Here is a 23,042-nt window from a genome sequence, read left to right as displayed (position 1 = left end):
CCCGACAAGACTGAGTGGCTTTGCATATCTTCATCCCGGGTTTATTCGGACATTCCACCTCTGGCTATGGGGGGTGAACTATTGCCCCCCGTAGATAGGGCTCGCAACTTGGGAGTCCTCCTAGATTCACGGCTCACCTTGGAAGACCATATAGGAGCTGTGACTAGGGGGGCTTTCGCCCAGGTTCGCCTGGTGCGCCAGTTGCGGCCCTATCTTAGCCGGGATGATTTATGCACAGTCACTCATGTGCTCGTGGCCTCTCGTCTGGACTACTGCAACGCTCTCTACATGGGGCTGCCCTTGAGGACCACCCGGAAGCTCCAACTGGTACAGAATGCAGCCGCGAGAGTTGTGTTGGGAGTCTCCCGATACTCCCACGTTACACCTTTGCTCCGTGAGCTGCATTGGTTGCCAGTTGCCTTCCGGGTGAGATTCAAGGTACTGGTAATGGTGTTCAAAGCCCTCCATGGCATGGGGCCGGAGTACCTTAGGGAACATCTGCTGCCGGCATCAAGCTCCCTGCGCCCTGTGCGTTCCCACAGAGAGGGCCTCCTCAGGGTGCCACCGATCAGAGAATGTCGATTGGTGGCCCCCAGGGGGAGATCCTTCTCTGTGGGCGCTCCGGAGCTGTGGAATCAGTTACCGGTAGAGCTCCGGATGGCGCCCGATCTTTGCTCCTTTCGTCGCGATCTCAAGATGTTTTTGTTTGTACAAGCCGGCCTAGCCTGATGGGGATTGGTGGGGTTTTTTCTTTTATTTTTTGTATTCTTAATTTGATCTTTGGGGTTTTATAATTGTATATTAATTGTTTTAACTTGGGCAATCATTTAATCTCTTTTTAATGTTTGTATTTTGTATTTTACTTTTGCCCTGTGAACCGCCCTGAGTCCTCAGGGAGAAGGGCGGTATAGAAATATTATTAAATTAAATTAAATTAAGGATTACTGTATTCTGTATTTTTATTCTTTATCCTTTATCCTTTCTTTATCTTTAGAAAACTATGCTTCTGTATTTCCCTATACTATAGTTTCTTGTAGCATTCTGTTTTTTAAATAAGAAGTGAAAACTTTCAATGTCTTCCTTGTGTCAGTGTGCCCTCTTAATCCGGAAGCATATTCAGTGTTAATCAGACCAATTACTTTTAAATTTAGCACAAGCATTACACATCATGATCTTGTATAATAGAGGGGAAACTGTAACTCACTCATTCTTTCTAATACATGGTCTGTGGATATGTGCTTTTTGGGGTGAGAATATTGTTAAGTTATTGGTGTATATTTAAGATGTAATTGGGGATTGCCCCTCCCAGACCTAATTGGAAAAGTCATCCAGTCTTGTTATTGATATGATTTTGTTTATACAGATTTGTAGCAAGGGCCAAAAGAAATCCATCATGATGGTTGGAGCTTAATAATACCGTGGAGCTAAATAATATCTGAGAATATATACACTCATGAGCGAAGGCAAATATGTGTGTCCCAGGATAATGTTGCCAGTTCAAATTCTGCATGAAAGCTAGCGGAGTAAAGAAATTAGTGTACAAAAAAGTATAATTGGGAAAAGTATTTGCACACAGTGTGTATAGATAAAGTTGTAGATTAAAAAATGTAAACTGATTTGGAAACCAAATGGAACAAGCAGCCTATGTCAAATATTATTTTCCTCTTCCCATTCCATAGTTTGTAAGTCCTGTTTTACAAGTGGTTCATGTTTAGCACTTAATTTTCAATCCAACAAATTATATATTGTTGCAAGAAGTTCTTTTTCTTTAGTATTTTGGATAAATTGTTTTACCATCAACTCTTGCTATCGTTGTGTTGCAAAACCATTTCAAAACCTTTTAACGTTTAATTGGAATGGAGAAATGATGCACCAATTTGACCTGTTTTCTTCAGAGTCATTGTCAAGGCAGCATTTTTTTACATATCCTCAAGAGTGTAACTAGATAATAATTAAAAGATTCTAGATAGATACAAATTTAAAAGTAATTAGAACCTACTTAAATTTCCCAGAAGACAATGTTGTAAAATTAATTTTATCAAAATAATTATTTAACTTATACGTCATGTCTAGATCCAAATTCTATAGTTGCTCCCTAGTTACAATTGATTAGCAATGGCTATAGTATGAAAAAACATGTAAAGAAAGTTGTTTCATGTCTCTTATCTTTTTCCTCCCTGTGTACTGTGTTCCCAATAAAGATAGCATTACTACTCTGTCCTACTGCACATACTATAACTAAATAAAACTTAATAAACTTTCCCCTAAAATAAGACTGGTCTTATATTAATTTTTGCTCCAAAAGACGCATTAGGGCTTATTTTCCAGTTAGATCTTATTTTCTGGGAAATAGGGTACTAAATGCATCTGTCTGGGGTTTATTTTGGGGGTGGGGCTTATATTACGAGCATCCTGAAAAATCATGTGAGGGCTTATTTTCCGGTTGGGTCTTATTTTCGGAGAAACACAGTATTAAAGAAACAGCAGGTTGGCTTTAAAATTGTAGGTATAAGACGTCATCTGTAAGAAATAATTTCTCTCTCTCTCTCTCTCTCTCTCTCTCTCTCTCTCTCTCTCTCTCTCTCTCTCTCTCTCTCTTGGTGGAAATGAGATAAGAGTGTTTTGATAGTAGACAGCAGTTTTTACAAAATTGTTAGCTAAGTCTATTTGTAGAAGCATTTTTAAAATAAGAATTTGTTGCCATTATAATATTCCAAATGTTTTATTTCCAAATGTTCCGCTATTTCCATCACTGAAGATTTTAAATAAGAAATTAGATATTTTAAGAATAAATTAGAAATTAGACAGCCATTGGTCCAGAATAGCATAGGCATAGGGTCTCCTGCTCAAGCTCATAGAAGTTCTCCAATGTTATTCTGTGTTCTCTTCATTTAATCTTGACAGATAAATCAGGATGTGTTCTTATTTTAAAAGATGGCTTCTCTGAAATAGAATAGAATTCTTCTAAAATAATTGCTTTGTATAAAATAAATTCTGTGTTTTGGTCATCTTTCATTTGAGCTATACATTCATATTCAGTTCCATCTCATTTCCTATCCTATGACTCCTTTTTTGCTCAATGGTATTCTTAATTAGCAGCCCATATATGGATTCTTCCAACTGAAGCTAGATGCATTTGACTAATATTTCCATAATACTCTTAAGATAGTATTAGTTGGAACATCTGGGACAATGTACATCTGCCATATTTCCTCTTCATCTTCTATATATCCAGTGGTCAGGATCCTTTTTTTTTTTGGAGTTGAGGTTTCAGCAGCCTCTTCCAACACTCTGCTTTATAGTCATGTTTTTAAAGTTATTTCTGATTTGAAGTTATTTGCTATTGTATATTTTGCTCTACATGTTATTACTTCTACTTATTGTCACCCGCAGTTCTGGAGTTGAGGTTTCAAGAGCCTCTTCTAACTCTCTGCTTTATAGTCATGATTTTAAAGTTATTTCTGATTTGAAGTTATTTGCTATTGTATATTTTGTTATTACTTCTACTTATTGTCACCCCCAGTTCTGGTCTCACATGCTTTATTTATGTAAGTTGCTGTGCCTTCTAGCTCCCCATTTCCATGGGTACTTTTGCATAAGAGATTGCAAATTCCTTGATACTGCTTACCATTTCTACTAAAAGTTTACAAATTATATTTTCAGTTTGTAAATATATATTGTTTGTTTATTTATTTATTTATTTATTTATTTATTTATTTATTTATTTATTTATTTATTTATTTATTTATTTATTTATTTAAATTTAATTTTTATATCGCCCTTCTCCCGAAGGACTCAGGGCAGTGTACAGGGCAATACAATAAAATACAATATATATAAAAATTAAAAAATATTAAATACAACGGCCCAATTCAATAAATTAATACAAAGCGTTAAAATACCCCTAAACCCATCAGACCAGGCCGGCTTGTTCAAATAAGTATGTTTTTAGGTCACGTCGGAAGGAGCGAAGGTCGGGAGCCGTCCGGAGCTCCACCGGTAAATGGTTCCAAAGGTCTGGCACGCCTACAGAGAACGCCCTCCCCCTGGGGGCCGCCAGTCGACACTCTTTGACCGATGGCACCCGAAGGAGGCCCTCTCTGTGGGAGTGCACTGGACGAAGGGAAGTTGATGCCGGCAGTAGGTGCTCCTGTAAGTAACCCAGACCCATGCCATTTAGGGCTTTATAGGTCGTAACCAGCACCTTGAATCTTACCCGGAGGGCAACCGGAAGCCAATGCAGCTCACGGAGTAGAGGTGTTACATGGGAGTATCGGGAAGCCCCCACCACCACTCGCACGGTTGCATTCTGCACCAGCTGGAGCCTCCGAGTAGTCCTCAAGGGCAGCCCCATGTAGAGAGCATTGCAGTAGTCCAAATGGGAGGTCACGAGTGCATGAGTGACTGTGCGCAAGGCATCCCAGTCTAGATAGGGCCGCAACTGACGCACCAGGCGAACCTGGGCGAAGGCCCCCCTAGTCACAGCTCCTATATGATCATCCAAGGAGAGCTGTGAATCTAGGAGGACACCCAAGTTGCGAGCCCTATCTACGGGGCTAATTGATGCAGATTAAATAATCAGATTAAAATATTTTCTTCTTCATGAAGAATTTCTCATGATTCATTTAAAACAAAACGAGTCAAAAATGTTTTGTTCAGTCTACCTGCATTCTTATCTATTTGATTTATTTCATTTTCATTTGTTCTATAGCTCCTGTATGTGCAGTTCCATTGCAATGTAAGTCATCCCCCTTATTTAGGCATCTAATATTGACCTTCAAATGTTAGGCCCTTGTGCCTTCATATTACATCTTTCCAATTTATGACTGATACCATTAAAATTCTATTGGCTCTTCTTCTCACTCCCTCTGACTTAGTTACATGACACATCTGGATTCACGATTCTTATTTATGTATTTGGAATGCTGTCACCTTGAATAGCATACACGTCATGCTTTTTTGTGTTAAGTTTGTTCTCTTTATCAGTCCTCTGCTTTATGTTCATTTGCAGAAATAAGTATTTAGACATAACTTTTTTCTGTTTGTCTGTGTGTACATGTGTGAGCGTGATTTCTAATCAGTGTTGACTGCCTGGACAAATCCCTGTAATTTTCTTGGCAAGGCTTTTCAGAAGTGTCCTTCCTAGGGCTGAAAGAGAGTGACTGGCCCAAAGTCACATGCTGGCTTCAGGAGGAGGTAGAACTCATTGTCTCCCACCTTCTAACTTGGTGCCTCTCTCTCTCTCTCTCTCTCTCTCTCTCTCTCTCTCTCTCTCTCTCTCTCTCTCTGTGTGTGTGTCTGTGTGTGTACATAAATATACATTAACATCAGAAGAGAATCTAAATCACATATGAATATATTTGGCATGTTCTTAAGCCAAATAAAGGTCATTTAGGCCAGGGCTTTTCAACCAGTGGTATAGGTACCACCTGTGGTACATTGGCACCTAGCAGGTGGTATACAACCATCCTAGAAAAGTGGTAGCGGGGGAGGAGAATGAGCTGAATCGGTGGAAGCATCGCACAAGCCTGAGCGAGGAAGAGCTTCACTGGGCAGGCAGGGAGGTGTCTTGCTAGGCTGTGGCTTGGGGGGCACTTTTTTCAGTGCCATTGTAACTTCGAACAGTCACTAAGTGAACTGTTGTAAGTCAAGGACTACCTGTACTTCATCGCTTTTTTCCTTTTTTTTTTTTTGGTCATCAAGTTTTTGACACTGTTAGGCAACTGATGGTACTCGGATGTTGCCATATCCTAAAAGTGATACAATGGGTGAAAACGTTGAAAAACCCTGATTTAGGCCTTCTGAATTGTTAAAAATATCCTTCAATATATCCAATGTTAAAATATTAGGCTCCATTCTGTATTAGTACATCAGTTTTAAATGTTCTTTTCCTTTAATTATAATCTTTAGTTTCTTCTGCTTCTGTAGTGTGCAACCTTTAAAGTCCCATGCCATCATATTTTAAAGAGTTCAAAACAAAACATTTTTCCACAGGAAATATTATTATAATTTATTTCAAACTCTTATTTCAAATCCTTCTAGAACCATAGTTGTTAATTGTAAGATGGGCAGCATATAAATTTAATAATAAATAACATAAAAATAGTCTGTAACTTTCCAAAATCAATATTGTAATTGCCCTTTTGCTGTTTATACAAATATTTTTAAGGTCTTAAACTTGTATTTAAAAGTTTCTTTGCTATGAATTGAAGAAACTCAACCACTGTTGTAGAACGTATTGATCCATAGGTTCCGAATAGCTGGAAAGCAGTTAATAAGCAATTTTTGAAAATGATAATTAAAAAAAATATACAAATCCAATGTCCACTAAGGCACCAGCCATGGTTTGGATGAAGATGGTCTTCCCTCGTCTCCTAGAACACTAAACCTGCCAGAAACTACTTGTCTTGGAATCTCCTTGCAAGGAGCAACTATCGGCAGCATTTGTGGGTGATCTCAAGTCCTCTGCTTGTCTGGAGAAAAATTACAAAGAGCCAGTCAACTCACTGTGATTGTTGGTTCTGCTTCATTTTGCCACATTGACATTTCTACTTTTAGTGGCACCATCTTCAGTTCGCTACCATATTTCTTTCCTAGAAATCTAAATTCTGTTTGCTTTTTTATCTACCAGATTTGTTATTGCAAAACAGTTGAAAATGAAAACATAACTGACCCTGTGAAGGATATTTTTAAGATGTGAGATTGTTTTACTTGGGAAATGAAACAACCAAAGGCCTTGAGATACTCTATATTAAAGAATATTGTATTCATAAATTTCCTCTACAATAATGGATAAATATACACAAACGCTGGATCATGGAGAAAGCTAGAGAGTTCCAGAAAAACATCTACTTCTGCTTCATTGACTATGCTAAAGCCTTTGATTGTGTGGATCATAACAAACTGTGGCAAGTTTGTTTAAAGAGATGGGCATACCAGACCATCTTATTTGTCTCTTGAGAAACCTATATGCAGGCCAAGAAGCAACAGTGAGAACTGGACACGGAACCACTGATTGGTTCAAAATTGGGAAAGGAGTCTGGCAAGGCTGTATACTGTCGCCTTGCCTATTTAACTTATATGCAGAGCACATCATGAGAAAGGCAGGGCTAGATGAATCAAAAGTTGGAATTAAGATTGCCGGAAGAAACATCAACAACCTAAGATATGCAGATGATACCACTCTAATGGCAGAAAGTAAAGAGCCTCTTGTTGCGAGTGAAGAAGGAGAGTGCAAAACTTGGGTTGAAACTAAACATTAAGAAAACCAAGATCATGGCATCTGGCCCTCTCAATTCCTGGCAAATAGATGGGGAAGAAATGGAAGTAGTGACATATTTTATTTTCCTGGGCTCCAAGATCACTGCAGATGGGGACTGTAGCCAAGAAATTAAAAGACGCTTGCTCCTGGGGAGGAAAGCCATGGCAAATCTAGACAGCACACTAAAAAGCAGAGACATCACCCTGTCAACAAAAGTGCGTATAGTCAAGGCTATGGTCTTCCCAGTTGCAATGTATGGCAGTGAAAGCTGGACCATAAGAAAGGCTGAGCGCCAAAGAATTGAAGCCTTTGAACTATGGTGCTGGAGAAGACTCCTGTGAGTCCCTTGGACTGCAAGGCGATCAAACCGGTCAGTCCTAGAGGAGATCAACCCTGACTGCTCTTTAGAAGGCCAGATCCTGAAGCTAAAACTCAAATCCTTTGGCCACCTAATGAGAAGGAAGGACTCACTGGAGAAGAGCCTAATGCTGGGAAAGATTGAGGGCAATAGAAGAAGGGGACGACAGAGAATGAGGTGGCTGGATGGAGTCACTGAAGCAGTAGGCGTGAGCTTAAATGGACTCCAGAAGATGGTAGAGGACAGGAAGGCCTGGAGGAACATTGTCCATAGGGTCGCGATGGGTCGGACACGACTTCGCAACTAACAACAACAACAACAACAACAAATACACAAATGTAGTAATCATTTATTGCCTATATGAATTGTGATTTTAATACAGATTAGTAAATGAGAGCATGTTTGGTATAGTGATTAAAGGCTTTATGTAAGAAATCAGAAGATTTTGAGTTTTAATCCTGCCTTGGGCTGTAGGCTAGCTGGTTGACTTTGGGCAGTCGCTATGGAAGCCCTAGGAATAGGAACATGGTAGCCCTCTTCCAAAAATATTTCCAAGAAAATGACATGGCTTGACTTGACAAGACTGACCTAAAATTGACTTGAAATTGGTATAAACAATAGCAATTCTATACAAAAATATAAAATATGGTTTTTTATTTCTTGCAAACATCAGATAAAATAAAATACAAACTAGATTTGGTGAGCTTTATTTTATTTTGTTTCCTTTCAGTTGGTATTGATTTTTGTCATGGTTTATTGTGCTTTCCATTTTGTATTTTTATTTTATTTTACAGAAGAAGAAAAAATCAAGCATGTCCTTCAACAAAAGCATTTTTCTAACAAAAGAAATAATCGGTATGCAGGAGTGAAGAATGTATCTGTTGATTAAGTAGAGAATGTTAAAGAGTGTTTGATTTCCCCTTTCTACTTCTTGGCAGAAAATTCCCTTATACAGCTCATGTTTCTAGGATTTTCTAAATAAATCTGTGTTACATCCACTCTTATCTCTTTCTTGCTGTCACCTAAAGAAAAGTGATTAGAACTGGCAGATATTCCAACTGTGCCCAAATATAAAAAAGCATAAAAAAATAGTACAGCCATATGGTCAAGACTGAAGGCTTTAATATAAAATGAAGCAATCACTAATTTTGCTGTTTTTAGCAGAAGGAAATTTTAATTTGAGGAATTTAGGTATTGCTTTTAAATTTTTGAACTGTTGTGCTTTTTTAGAGCTTAGACTTTGGAGAGAAACTGTGCTTTTGAAGGTTTTAGCTGGCTGATATTGATGATTGCATAAATTTTATTGTGTAATCTTGAACATTGTCCTTAAACCCTTGGGTCAATCAGAGAAGATGTAATGAATGGGGACTATTGAAAAAAAATTGCAGTACATTTATGTGTGCTTTATACTTAAGCACATAAATGGAAATTGCATCTAAGTATGTAATTTCTAGTGGCTAAAGAATTAGGGTAGGTTTCTCTACTCCATTTATCAGTTGTAAATTGAGACAAGCTAGAAGACACAATTATTCTTGGCAGTCATTCTTCTCCCTTGAAAAGACCATCATTTTATTGACATAGTCCAGCTTGAGTGATATGCTGAATGATCTGTTTAAATTTAATTTCAAGCTTTATATTATACTGTGCCACCTTCACAGTATTAAATCCAAATATTGAATCCAGTTTTATTATGGAAGTGAATAAATACCTGGTATAGTAGTGTTTCATTAAATGTAATATATTTTACTGTGATAACAATATGGGCAATCTAGATACAGGTAGTTCTCAATTTATAACAGTTCATTTTGTGACCGTTCAAAGGTACAACGGCACTAAAAAAAGTGATCTCGCTGTTTTTCACACAACTGTTGCAGCATCTCCCTGGTCATGTGATAAAAATTCAAACAGTAGGCAATTTATGACAGTTGCAGTGTCCTGGGGTCATGTGATCAGCTTTTGTGACCTTTTAGCAAGCAAAGTTAATGGGGAAGCCAGATTCATTTAACCACTCTGTGACTTAACAACTGCAGTGATTCACTTAACAACTGTGACAAGAAAGGACGTAAAATGGGGCAAAATTCACTTAACAACTGTCTCACTTAGCAGCAGAAATTTGGGGCTCAGTTGTGGTTGTACGTCCAGGACTACCTGTATTAACATTATTCATAAGCATCTGTTTATAGTAATATGGTTGCCTTGCCTATAGACTGTTCTTCGAAGTTATCTCATAGAAGTCCCTGTGCTTGAGATGCTCCAGTGATAATCACCAGCATGTGCTTATTTATTTATTTATTTAATTAGTTTTATATACCGCCCTATTCCCGAAGGACTCAGGGCGGTTTACAGGGCAAAGTTTAAAAACAATATAAAAGTTAAAATAGAAATGGAATTAAAATAAATTAAATTAATTACTAGCCCAACAAATTAAAACAAAGTTTAAAACTTAAAACCCCTCAGTCCAGGCCAGGTAGATCAAAGAGCCAAGTTTTCAGGTCCTGACGAAACGAAACATAGATGTTGAGATATGGACTGTTCTGTCACTATTGAGTTCTTTTTTATTGGAGAAAAGAGCATGTACATAAGACTGACTAAAATATTGACACAATTGAAATGTACAAGCTGTTTGATCTGGTGTGTGCCTTGTATGAATACTGGGAGCTGCCAGACTTTATGTATATCATGGACTGTTATCTGGACTGAGTTCGATCCTGTTTCCCCTGATGATGTGGACAGGATTATGGGGAGGCTGAGCTCCACCACCTGTTTATTGGACCCGTGCCCCTCTTGGCTGATTTATGCGGCTCGGGAGGAGACATGAAGCTGGTTCCAGGCAGTAATATCTGCCTCTTTGAGTGAGGGTGTCTTCCCCGCCGCTTTGAAGGAGGCGGTGGTGAGGCCTCTTCTCAAGAAGCCTGCCCTGGACCCAGTGATTTTAAACAACTATCGTCCTGTCTCCAACCTTCGCTTTCTGGCGAAGGTTGTTGAGAGTGGTGGCGCATCAGCTTCCTCTGTTCCTGGAGGAAACTGATTATCTGGACCCATACCAATCAGGTTTCAGGCCCGGGTACAGCACGGAGACAGCATTGGTCATGCTGGTGAATGATCTCTGGCGGGCTCAGGACAGGGGTTGCTCCTCTGTCCTAGTTCTGTTAGATCTCTCAGCGGCTTTTGATACCATCGACCATGGTATCCTATTGCGGCTTCTCAAGGGGTTGGGAATGGGAGGCACTGTCTTGCAGTGGTTCTCCTCCTATCTCCTGGGCCGCTCGCAATCGGTGTTGACGGGAGGGCAGAGGTCTGCCTCGAGGTCTCTCGTTTGTGGAGTTCCTCAGGGGTCGGTTCTCTCTCCCCTCCTGTTCAACATCTATATGAAGCCGCTGGGCGAGATCATTCGTGGTTTTGGGGTGGGGTATCATCAGTACGCTGATGATACCCAACTTTTTTTCTCCACCCCGAACCAACCCAGTGATGCCCTCGCCGTGATGTCCCGTTGCCTGGAGGCGGTCCAGGTCTGGATGGGGAGAAACAGGCTTCGTCTCAATCCCGCCAAACTGAGTGGCTGTGCATACCGGCATCTCAGACTAACCAGTCCATTCCATCTTTAATGATGGGGGGTGAGGTGTTACCCCCCCGTCGATAGGGCTCGCAACTTGGGCGTCCTCCTGGATTCGCGGCTCAGTTTTGAAGACCATATAGGAGCCGTGACCAGGGGGGCCTTTGCTCAGGTTCGCCTGGTACGCCAGTTGCGGCCCTACCTGGACCGAGATGCCCTGCGCACAGTCACTCATGTGCTCGTGACCTCCCAATTGCACTACTGCAACGTTCTCTACATGGGGCTGCCCTTGAGGACCACTCGGAGGCTTCAGCTGGTGAAGAATGCAGCCGCGTGGGTTGTGATGGGGGTTTCCCGATACTCCCATGTAACACCTCTACTCCGTGAGCTGCATTGGCTTCTGGTTGCCCTCCGGGTGAGATTCAAGGTGCTGGTGATGACCTATAAAGCCCTAAATGGCTTGGGTCTGGGATATCTGAGGGAACACCTACTGCCGGCATCAAGCTCCTTTCGTCCTGTGCGCTCCCACAGGGAGGATCTTCTCAGGGTACCGCCGGTAAAAGATTGCCGGCGGACAATACCCAGGGGGAGGGCCTTCTCTGTGGGTGCGCCGGCCCTTTGGAACCAGCTGCCTATAGAGCTTAGGACTGCCCCTGACCTTTGCTCATTCTGCCGGGACCTGAAGACCTGGCTCTTTGAGCTCTCTGGCCTGGACTGAGAGTATTAATTGGGGTTTTAATTCTATTTTAATTGGGGTTTTTATTTCAAGGTTAATGTAATCATTTTAATTGTTTTTAATTTTTTGTAATTTGCTGTATTGTTTTTAAAAAACCTTGTGAACCGCCCTGAGTCCTACGAGAGAAGGGCGGTATATATGTATATAAATAAATAAATAAATAAATGAATGAATGAATGAATGAATGAATGAATGTAGAAGAGTCTTTTGCCTGCTTCAGTTTTCATATTCTTACATCATGTTGTTCGAGGACAACTTGAAATTCAGGGTGGTGTTGGGCTGTCTCTTCATACCTATTAATATTTACCGGCATGGGATATTAATTAGGGGACTGGCAAGCATTCCAAAAATTCAAGGTATATAAGGAAAAAGAAAAAAGAAAATACTGAGAGATAGAAAATGTGCTTCTTCTCAATAGAGAAGCAAACCATTAAATGCTATGGTTTGCTTCAACAATAAGTAAAATAGTAAAGAAAATTTGCTTATTTGTTTTTTTAACTAGAAGTTAATCTTTTAGATCTAGATTGCTATGAGTTTGGAAAGTGATTATAGTTTTCCAGCAGATAGGATCAATGAATTTTTTTTCACATTAACATCAAAAATTTCCTTTTAATCTTTGTTGTCCTTGAATAATGCTGAGATATTTCAGGCACTCCATTCTTTTGTTTAGTTTTCTTTAATCTACTCTATCAAGGAAGTTGGTTTCACTTGTTTGGCATGGAGAAAAGTGTGGGAATCTGCATGTAAGTGCAAACATTGGTATGGAAGAACTCTAAGGATGATTAAGCTAATGAACGCTATGTATATTTGAGTTTAAAAGACAAGTGATAGGAGAAGGGAACATTCAGGCCCATTTCAGGAGGAAGGTAGAGCTAGTTTGACTAATACTAAATGTATATAAAAGATTTTTGGTGCCTAGTTCTTGCTAATGGAGAAAGAAATGAAAATAGTTTTAAAATTCTTTTACATTGCAGCTGTGAAATAAAAATAATAATAATACATATAAATATAAGTTATCCATGTAGCATATATTAAACTAAATTTTCTCCCAGATCCAAACCATTGATTCCAAACAAATTTTGGCACTTCTTATTTAAGAAGTTAAACCCTACTATAAACAGTTTATTCTAAATCATATGTTGGCATTGACACTTGGGAAATGAAAATAAAAATGTAGACAGCTGTCTTGTAGTAAGTGAAACCAGAGCTAGTCTACCATAATATTATCAATTTACTGGCAATTGCAGAAATATTTTTCTAGTTCTGTTTTGAGATGTTAGAAATTGAATCTGGGGTCTTCTCCTTGCATAGCATGTTTTCCTGCCCTATGGAGTTCTTTTTTTACTGTGTCACTGTGTGTTTTTGTCTGTGGGGACTGATTGATTGATTATGTGCCATCAGAGTTGCGTCAACTTTTAGGGACCAGATAGATGCATTTTCTTAATGATGATCTGTCACTAGCCTGATCCTCCAGCACCTGCAATGGTGCACCATAACCACTGTAATTGAGTCCATCCAACTTGCTGCTATTCTTTCTCTTCTTTTTTCCTTGTATGGCATAACAATAGCTGATGATATGAAAGGTAGAGATATAGATGCAAGCACTTCTTGCTTTTTATTCAAGCTCCAGATAATGGTTCAAATGTTTGACTGTTGTTGTTTGGTATTCAGTGATTTTCCTGAGAATACCTTGGATAGCCAAGAAAAGAAACCAGTGGCTTATAAAACAAATCAATCCAGAGTTCTCACTTGAGACATAAATGACCAGATTGTCCTATTTCAGCTATATTATGCAAAGATCCACCTTTCTGGAAAACAACTCTATTGCTGGGAAATTATTTATATAATAAGTAATGGGAAAAAACATTAGCCTTTGGCCTTGGCAACTAACCAGTGCATGAGAAATTACTAGAGGAATTGGCATTTCTATCTTTCCTATCAGCTATAGTTATGCCATACGTGTACTTTTTGACAAGATATTATATCACTTCTCCACTTCAGCTTTATAAAACATCAACAAAGTAGATGAGATTCTGTGTATGTATTTCTGTGTTGAATACAGAAGATGGAATTAGCCTACCCAATTAATAACTCTTTCCTGCCACAAGTCCATTAAAGAGAAACTTTCCCTCCCTTGTTCATTGTTCTAGTCTATAACTTCAGTGGTTATTTGCTAACCATTACTAATAACTGAATTATGGTTGGAATTAATTATCTAGAAGTGTCTATGAATTTGGCTTTGCTTAGATCCAGTTAAAATGTAGTCAGGTGAATTGAAAATTCACCATTATTTTCTGTGTGGAAGTTAATATGAGCATGTGAAGTGTAGTGAGTAGAATAATAATGAGATGTGACTTGGATGTAAAATTGGTAGTACACACAAGGGCACATTATGCACATAAAGGTGGGTTTCAAAGCATCCATTATGACTTTTCTGCACAACAATAATAGCTGAGAAAGATAAATAGCTTTTTTGTTTGTTTTTATAACTTGATAATTTTGATAACTAGCATTAAATTGTTAGGCTTTCCCCAAACCAGTACAGTACTAGATTTATAAGCTTCACATGTAGTCATTCAAGGACATAGTTCTCAATAAACTATTTTTTTTTGCAAGAAACACTATTAATGAAGAAATCCAGCAAAGGGTTTATTTAACATGCAAGCCTCAAAATCTTACATTTTTTTGTCTTGTTTGGTGGAGCAGTGGACTAAAATTGTTGTTGTTAGCCGCCCTGAGTCTTTCGGGAGATAGGGCGGGATATAAGTCCCATTAATAAATAAATAAATAAATAAATAAATAAAAGAGTCCCACTTTTGGGTAGCAAGCAAGTTTGGCTATTGTGGATTGTTATTGTAATGGACCAATCTGGTCTTGTGGGCCATTCTTCCCACATTGCCTGATCTATCATTCACAAATCCCTTTAGGTAAAGGTAAAGGTTCCCCCGCACATGCGTGCTAGTCGTCTCCGACTCTAGGGGCCGGTGCTCATCTCCGTTTCAAAGCCGAAGAGCCAGCGCTTGTCCGAGGACGTCTCCGTGGTCATGTGGCCGGCATGACTAGACGCCAAAGGCGCACGGAACGCTGTTACCTTCCCACCGTAGTGGTCCCTATTTTTCTACTTGCATTTTTAGGTGCTTTCGAACTGCTAGGTTGGCAGAAGCTGGGACGAGTAACAGGCGCTCACTCTGTTACACGGCACTCGGGATTCGACCCGCCAAACTGCCGACCTTCTGATCAACAAGCTCAGCGTCCTAACCCACTGAGCCACCGCGTCCCTTACAAATCCCTTTACCATTGCTTAAAGAACTCCAGGATCAATAATACTGGCTTTCTTAGTGCTTATGTTGCAACCTGCAAAGAGCTCCCTCCTTCTGCAGGTGCTCTTGAGTCAGAATGGAGGATGACTAAGGTAAGATTTGTTAAGAGCAAATGCTTTCTATTCTTTTAGCATTGCAGCACATGGGAGCAGCAGCACACCCTGCTTGACATGGCCACTCCTCTCTTGCTCTGAACACTCGCCAAAGGATTGAGAGAGAAGAGCCAGAAGGAGAACAGCCACTTCAAGGGACTAGTTGTTCCTTTCTGCACTTGGAGGAAATTGTAGCTTTTTTTTTTAATGTCGGGGAGATATTGCAGCTGGAGAAAACAAATGGCGCTACAAATAAACCACAGTTCTGCAAGCAGCCAAGGTCTGTCCCGAGAAGCTCTGCTATGTAAATGCCTTGCTATCTGGCATATTATTTGTATTGTATCCAGGATGTTATTTTTTCAAGCGGGAAGCTGATTAGGAAAGTTTTGCTCAGCTGAAGAGAGTACTTGAGTTATTCTGTCACTGGACTGGATATTAGTATCCAGTCAAACTGTGCAGAAAGAAAATGCTGTTGTTTTTTTTTAAAAAATGGATGTCTGGGTTCCATATGGTATATAGCCTTATCAGGATAAGGAAAGAGAGAGAGAGATAGAAAGACAGATAGAGATAGATTGAACTTGATAGATCTCATACATGCATTTGATGTGTTTGATTCACTTTTTTAAAAAAAAAAATATGCTGTTGGGATAACTAAGAAAGGTAGGAAATTAGCCTGATTAAGTTTTGTTTTGCACCAACTTGTTGCTGAAGGAATTGTGTACGTTTTCAGGATATATTGAATTCATAGTTGGAAAAGGAATTCACCTGGGCTTATTTAAATATGGATAACCTAGATAAAGAAATTGATAGGTCTTCTTTGCTTTAATGCACTAATTAATCTGTTTAGCAAAGCCAGGAGGAATGTTTTGCACTTAAACGATAGTACAAGTATTTATTTTGCAGGCTGTGTATTGGCTCTGTATATAGTTTACTCTGTATATAGAGTGAAGAAAACAAGCAAGCTCAGAGAGCACCAAGGACCCTGCATAGTTCACTTTGCTCATGAATCTATAAATTAACCAGAGCTCTGTTTAAAATTTCAGTTTCCAAGAACACTTTTTAAAAATGTGTGGGCTTAGGGAGACAAGCATAACAAAAAGAGAAATGGAATTTATATATCAGGATTAATGTTCATCCCCAGAGATAAAGAATTCTTGCCTTGGTTGTGTTTGTACAGAATTTTTATGCCTAGATCATGGAGATTTGTATGATGATCTTTGGGCAGATTGTTTTTGAGGAACAGGTGTGTCCAACCTGATCACTTTTTTCTCTTTAATGCCCTGTTGAGAAATGCATTTGTTTAGGCATGATGTTGATGATGACAATCACTTGACATGTATATGCTTGTTAGAGAAAAGCCTACCGCAGTCTTTTATAAGTGGGAAGTTTGGAAAGAGTCTTTACAGGTAAATTGTGTAACTGTGATATCTTTGACAAGATCTAAACCATGCACAGGATCATATTAATTGAATTAAAAGGTTTTTATTGAAACAGAACTAGCCAGACCAGTGTGGCGAACCTCATTATCCAGAGACTGCCTTTAATGAAATATTATTTAAAGAATTCTTGGCAACTCTTAGGTAAACTCTCCTTGTGTTGTCACATCTGATGGACATTGTTCCATATCATTGACACAATAATTGCTTCTTATTGAGAGTTTTTTTGGGCTTTTTTTGTATTGTGCTTGAAAAAAATTAATCTTTTATTTATTATCTACAATGCATATCAATAGTGTGTTGCAATATAGATAGTGCTAACACATGCATTAGAAACAGTCCTTAGTATGTTGTCTTCAGCTAACCTTTCCCCTCCCATCTTTAGTGATGCATATTCTTATGGATACATGAGTGGATGCATGTTAGAATGTTCTGCAATTACAAATAGGCTTCATAATTTTAATTTTAGGGTCCAAAATTTGGTTGCTTTTGACTGAACTGGCATAAAAAATATAGTATGAATACAGGTGAAATGTGCTTTAGGCTTTATTTCCTTTTCTTTGTGGAAAAGTTAGTTATATCTATATGCCTTAAATTAGAGGTTATTACCTTAGGAATGAATGATGTTATTATAAACTTGGTGAGATTTTTTCCCAATGCAATTGATGAAGGGTCATTAGTTTTTTCAGGTTAATGCTTACTGATAGTTTAGTCAGTTAATAGTTGGGATTGCAGTTTTCCCTAGAGATCAGCCACTTCTAGAAATGTGTTGTTAAATAAGAAAAAATGGGGAAAATAGTTCAATATCTATGGAACAGCGTACAGGATGTACCGTATGTATTGCATGTGAAAATACCAGTTCACTGTTGATCACTCTTCTCTTCAGTTAGAGGAAAATGTGAAATATCTCCACTTAATGTCCTAGAGAACCAGTGCTAGTCAGAACAGTAGTGAAATAGTCCTGGTGCAGGCATCTTATTAAGTCATGTTTAATATTCTTCTTATCACTCTCTCCATCCCTTCATTGCCATCTTTGTAAACAACATATAACTCTACATCCAGACTTTAAAATTTAAGAACATCCCAGGAAAGCAATAGTGGGCTGCTGTAGCCCTGATTTTGTATTAGGACAGTGACTAAACTTTGTGGGATTTCAGCCTACTTTGAAATGGGGTGCCGTGCTTTTAAGATTGTAATGGAGGTGTTCTTTCTCGGAATCCTTCTGCTCCCATTTCTACCTTAGAATCAACGTATAATGCCAAAAGATAATAACAAGGGACCAAAAAAGGGTTTGTTTTTTTTTGAGAAAGCTTTAAGGTTGGAAATTGGTCTGAAGAGTTCCCACTCCTCCCCCCCCCAAGAAAAGCCACAAATCTACAGCTGAAATAGGGCTGCCATATCCCTAATGGGTATCTAAATGGTCTTTTATGGACTTCAGGGAAGCTGACAAGTTGGTAGCTAAATAGTTGGTAGCTAAATAGTCCAGCATAATCCCTTAAAGAGTATCCCCACCTGGGCTACCTGGAATATAACAGCATGATTAAGAAATAAGAGTATTTTGGAGGCTTCCACAATACTTTCCAGCATGTACATTTCCTATTTAAATCCTCATTAAAAGTGGAGATAAACTATAAGACATTAAAAGCTAAAATTAGTCAGAAGGGAGTTTGCATATTGATTACTCACCTACTCCAGATGTCTGCTCCATGTAAATATGAATTACCATATTTTCCGGCGTATAAGACGACCCGGCGTATAAGACGACCCCCTACTTTTCATGTTAAATTATAGGGTTTGGGCTAATAACTCAATATTTCACTTCCTGGCACACAATCTGCATATTAACAACTCGTTTAGCGTTAGTACCCTTTTTTATAAGTGCCACAATGTTGCTAAAATAAAAGAGGTAAACTTCGTGACCCTCCCAGCCCGTGCATAAAACAGAAATGAAAAGGCTTAAGCCTTTCCATTCCCAAATACCAAGGTTTCCCCCGAGCTTTACACGGTTAAACAAATGGCATTTGCGTATTAATGTTTCTCCACAGAGCACAAAATTCACCTGAATTAAGGAAAGTGGGGAGCTAAAGAATCTGGAGCTACAGGGAATACCTCTGGCACGACAGGCAACCCTGGGAAACACGAGGACTGTAGCGGCACCCTCAGTTCGCACAATCCGATCCAGAAAGCGCCCGGAGGCTCCTTCATTACTTCTAACAGAACGTCTCCACGTCCCGCCCACCTCGCCTTTTAAACCCCGCCCCCTTTTCCCCCTGTAACGTTTCCCTGCTCCGCCTGCTCTGTGATTTGCCCAGCTTTGCTCCTTCCCCGCCTTCTTTCCTCTGAGCTCTCTCGCTTGGTGCGCTGCTGCTCTCAGTTCCGCACTCCGTGACTGGGCAAGCGATTCTTCTGGTCGGCGCGGGTCAGGCGGTGCCTCGGCGGGAGCAAAGGTTCTCCCTTCCTACTGTTGAGCGGCGCGCCTCTGGGGACTGCCTGCTCGTCCTCTCGTCGGGGACCTGACAGCCAGCATTGGAAGCGCCAGCATGGCCAGTCCTAGAGAGAGCAATGGCGGCAGCTGCAGCAGCCGCCCCATGATCTAACGAGAGTTTGCCCTCCATCACCCGTTCGCTGTTGGCTGCTTAACCACGGGTCGCCATCGCCTACCTCCATTCACCCAGCGATCCCGCTGTCCAGCAGAAAAGATCAGAGAGGTGAATAGTATTTTCCGGCGTATAAGACGACCCGGCGTATAAGACGACCCCCAACGTTTGAGAAGATTTTCATGGGTTAAAAAATCGTCTTATATGCCAGAAAATACGTTATCACTCTGGAATGAAATATTTGAAGTGCAAATGCCAGTAATTGTCCTTTGAACTAGAAAAACTTTAGGATAAGCTCCATTCTGTGTTGGATAAGCTCCATTATTAAAACAGTATGTGGATTTTTTTTTCAATGAAAGGATGATGAAAAAAATTATGTGCATCAAATCATACTAAACTAGCAACCACATAGATGTAGTTAGTTGTTCTCCACCCTGGTGTATTCTAAAATTATTATTTCAATTCTTCTAACGATACACTCATCAACCATTAATCTTTCTGTTGGTTGTCCTTTTTTTTCTTTCCTTCCACCCTTCATCTCACTTTTTCTAGCATTAGATTCTTTCCTCATTATGCAGGGTATTTGCATAATGTGTCTGAAGTAAGATAATTTGAGCTTGGCCATTTGTGCCTCAATGAGAACTCTGGGTCCATTTGTTCAATTATCCATCGGTTTGTTTTCTTGGCTGTCCATGATATAATGGGAAGTCTTCTCCAATATCAAAGATCAAAGAAATCAATATTCTTCCTATGCTGCTTCTTTAAGGACTAACTTTTCCCCCATAGATTGTCACAGGGAATGCCATATTTGTATGATTCTGAGCTTTGTTAAGTATAAATATATTATGACATTTGAATATTTTTTCCAAGGCCATAATGGCTGCTCTAACCAAGTGCTAGAATCTCCCTTCCCCCACACTCCATCTACTTATCATTAAGAACTAAAAGAAAAATAGAAATGTAAAAGGTTGTAGAACAGATAGGTTGACTATTGTGAAAAGTAAAGTTTGAGGATAAACCATGCCAAAACAAAGAGCAGTGATCTTTGGCAAAAGAAATATCAAACTTAAGTGATCAGTTAATGCCCATCACATAGAACTATCTTCCTTCAAATACTTAGATATTGTTTTTTGCAATCAATCATTGTGGTGGAAACTCTAGCTGTACTTAAGGGAGGTGTTAAGAGGGGCCAGGTTTAGAGTCTTTGCACTTCAGAAAGGGGCAGAATTCTTGAAGCCTTATTCTTCTCTTCCTACCATCATCTCCATCATAAGAGCCTTGGTGGAGCAGTAGGCTAATGCCTCCTTAAGTAACACCAGCTGCCTGCAATTATTGCAGGTTCGCATCCCACCAGGCTCAAGGTTGACTCAGCCTTCCATCCTTCAGAGGTAGGTAAAATGAGGACCCAGATTGTTGGGGGCAATTAAGCTGACTTTGTAATAATGCCGCTTGGGGTGTGTGTGTGAAAGCCCTAACAAGCAGGCATATACATAGAATGAAGGCTACTGCTAAGCTTGTAAGCCGCCCTGAGTCTTCGGAGAAGGGCGGGATATAAATGCAATAAAAAAAAAAATCTCATTTTTATATATCAAGTGTTATGGAATTGTGAATAGGATGTGAATTAGACTTCAGTATTAAATAGATCTAAACATTAAGAAAACTAAGATCATGGCATCTGGCCCTCTTAATTCCTGGCAAATAGATGGGGAAGAAATGGAGGTAGTGACAGATTTTATTTTCCTGGGCTCCAAGATCACTGCAGATGGGGACTGTAGCCAAGAAATTAAAAGACGCTTGCTCCTGGGGAGGAAAGCCATGGCAAATCTAGACAGCACACTAAAAAGCAGAGACATCACCCTGTCAACAAAAGTGCGTATAGTCAAGGCTAATAGTTGAAAATGAAAACATAACTGACCCTGTGAAGGATATTTTTAAGATGTGAGATTGTTTTACTTGGGAAATGAAACAACCAAAGGCTTTGAGATACTCTATATTAAAGAATATTGTATTCATAAATTTCCTCTACAATAATGGATAAATATACACAAACGCTGGATCATGGAGAAAGCTAGAGAGTTCCAGAAAAAAATCTACTTCTGCTTCATTGACTATGCTAAAGCCTTTGATTGTGTGGATCATAACAAACTGTGGCAAGTTTGTTTAAAGAGATGGGCATACCAGACCATCTTATTTGTCTCTTGAGAAACCTATATGCAGGCCAAGAAGCAACAGTGAGAACTGGACACGGAACCACTGATTGGTTCAAAATTGGGAAAGGAGTCTGGCAAGGCTGTATACTGTCGCCTTGCCTATTTAACTTATATGCAGAGCACATCATGAGAAAGGCAGGGCTAGATGAATCAAAAGTTGGAATTAAGATTGCCGGAAGAAACATCAACAACCTAAGATATGCAGATGATACCACTCTAATGGCAGAAAGTAAAGAGCCTCTTGTTGCGAGTGAAGAAGGAGAGTGCAAAACTTGGGTTGAAACTAAACATTAAGAAAACCAAGATCATGGCATCTGGCCCTCTCAATTCCTGGCAAATAGATGGGGAAGAAATGGAAGTAGTGACATATTTTATTTTCCTGGGCTCCAAGATCACTGCAGATGGGGACTGTAGCCAAGAAATTAAAAGACGCTTGCTCCTGGGGAGGAAAGCCATGGCAAATCTAGACAGCACACTAAAAAGCAGAGACATCACCCTGTCAACAAAAGTGCGTATAGTCAAGGCTATGGTCTTCCCAGTTGCAATGTATGGCAGTGAAAGCTGGACCATAAGAAAGGCTGAGCGCCAAAGAATTGAAGCCTTTGAACTATGGTGCTGGAGAAGACTCCTGCGAGTCCCTTGGACTGCAAGGTGATCAAACCGGTCAGTCCTAGAGGAGATCAACCCTGACTGCTCTTTAGAAGGCCAGATCCTGAAGCTAAAACTCAAATCCTTTGGCCACCTAATGAGAAGGAAGGACTCACTGGAGAAGAGCCTAATGCTGGGAAAGATTGAGGGCAATAGAAGAAGGGGACGACAGAGAATGAGGTGGCTGGATGGAGTCACTGAAGCAGTAGGCGTGAGCTTAACTGGACTCCAGAAGATGGTAGAGGACAGGAAGGCCTGGAGGAACATTGTCCATAGGGTCGCGATGGGTCGGACACGACTTCGCAACTAACAACAACAACAATTAAATAGATACTGAATCTAATATTGATTTACTGACACTGTCTTGTAAACAGGGTTTTACATATTCCAAATGTCTTTGCTATATGTTGACTAAACATGGGTGTGTGTAGAGTGATATTTGAAAAGTTTTTGGTAAAGTCTCAGAACCACACAACTGTGCTTGGTACGTATTGGCACTTTTCAATGAACTGTGCATACAGTTTCAATGCCCTGAGCTGCCTTAAACCTTTTCATTATGTTCTGTGTAATTCACATACTGGATTATGTGGCAATGTAAGAACTGTGCTCAGAACCTCTTAGATTTTATAGAAAACACAGCAATAGCTGTGCCCTTCAGCTCTGTGTTTATTGAGGTTCCAAATTTCTAATGTCTGGCTTAAGACACCAAGAACAACACAAGGAGTTTCTTCAGTGTATTTTTTATTGTTGTTTATCTATAGATAAAAATCTTACCAGACCAAAACACTTCTCGTAATAACTACTAGATATACAGCCTGTATACTGCTGAAG

General features: G+C 39.6%; 1 protein-coding gene across 3 annotated transcripts in view; it reads left to right on the top strand.

Moving 5' to 3' along the window:
- Window positions 1-23,042, top strand: part of ABLIM1 (actin binding LIM protein 1) — a 215,909-nt gene that overhangs the window by 29,902 nt on the left and 162,965 nt on the right. The window contains exon 2 of one of the 3 annotated variants that reach the window (XM_081328193.1): window positions 15,360-15,600. The exons of the other annotated variants lie outside the window; for them this stretch is intronic. Within the exon in view, the coding sequence (XP_081184319.1) occupies window positions 15,528-15,600 (73 nt within the window). The 5' untranslated portion in view covers window positions 15,360-15,527. The remainder of the gene's footprint in view (window positions 1-15,359; window positions 15,601-23,042) is intronic. 3 annotated transcript variants of the gene reach the window in all.

This window comes from Vipera berus (assembly GCF_964194415.1).
Source record: "Vipera berus genome assembly, chromosome: 5".
Taxonomy (NCBI): Eukaryota; Metazoa; Chordata; class Lepidosauria; order Squamata; family Viperidae; genus Vipera; species Vipera berus.
The sequence above is the reverse complement of the archived record's forward strand: the minus strand, read 5'-3'. Positions and strand labels throughout refer to the sequence as shown.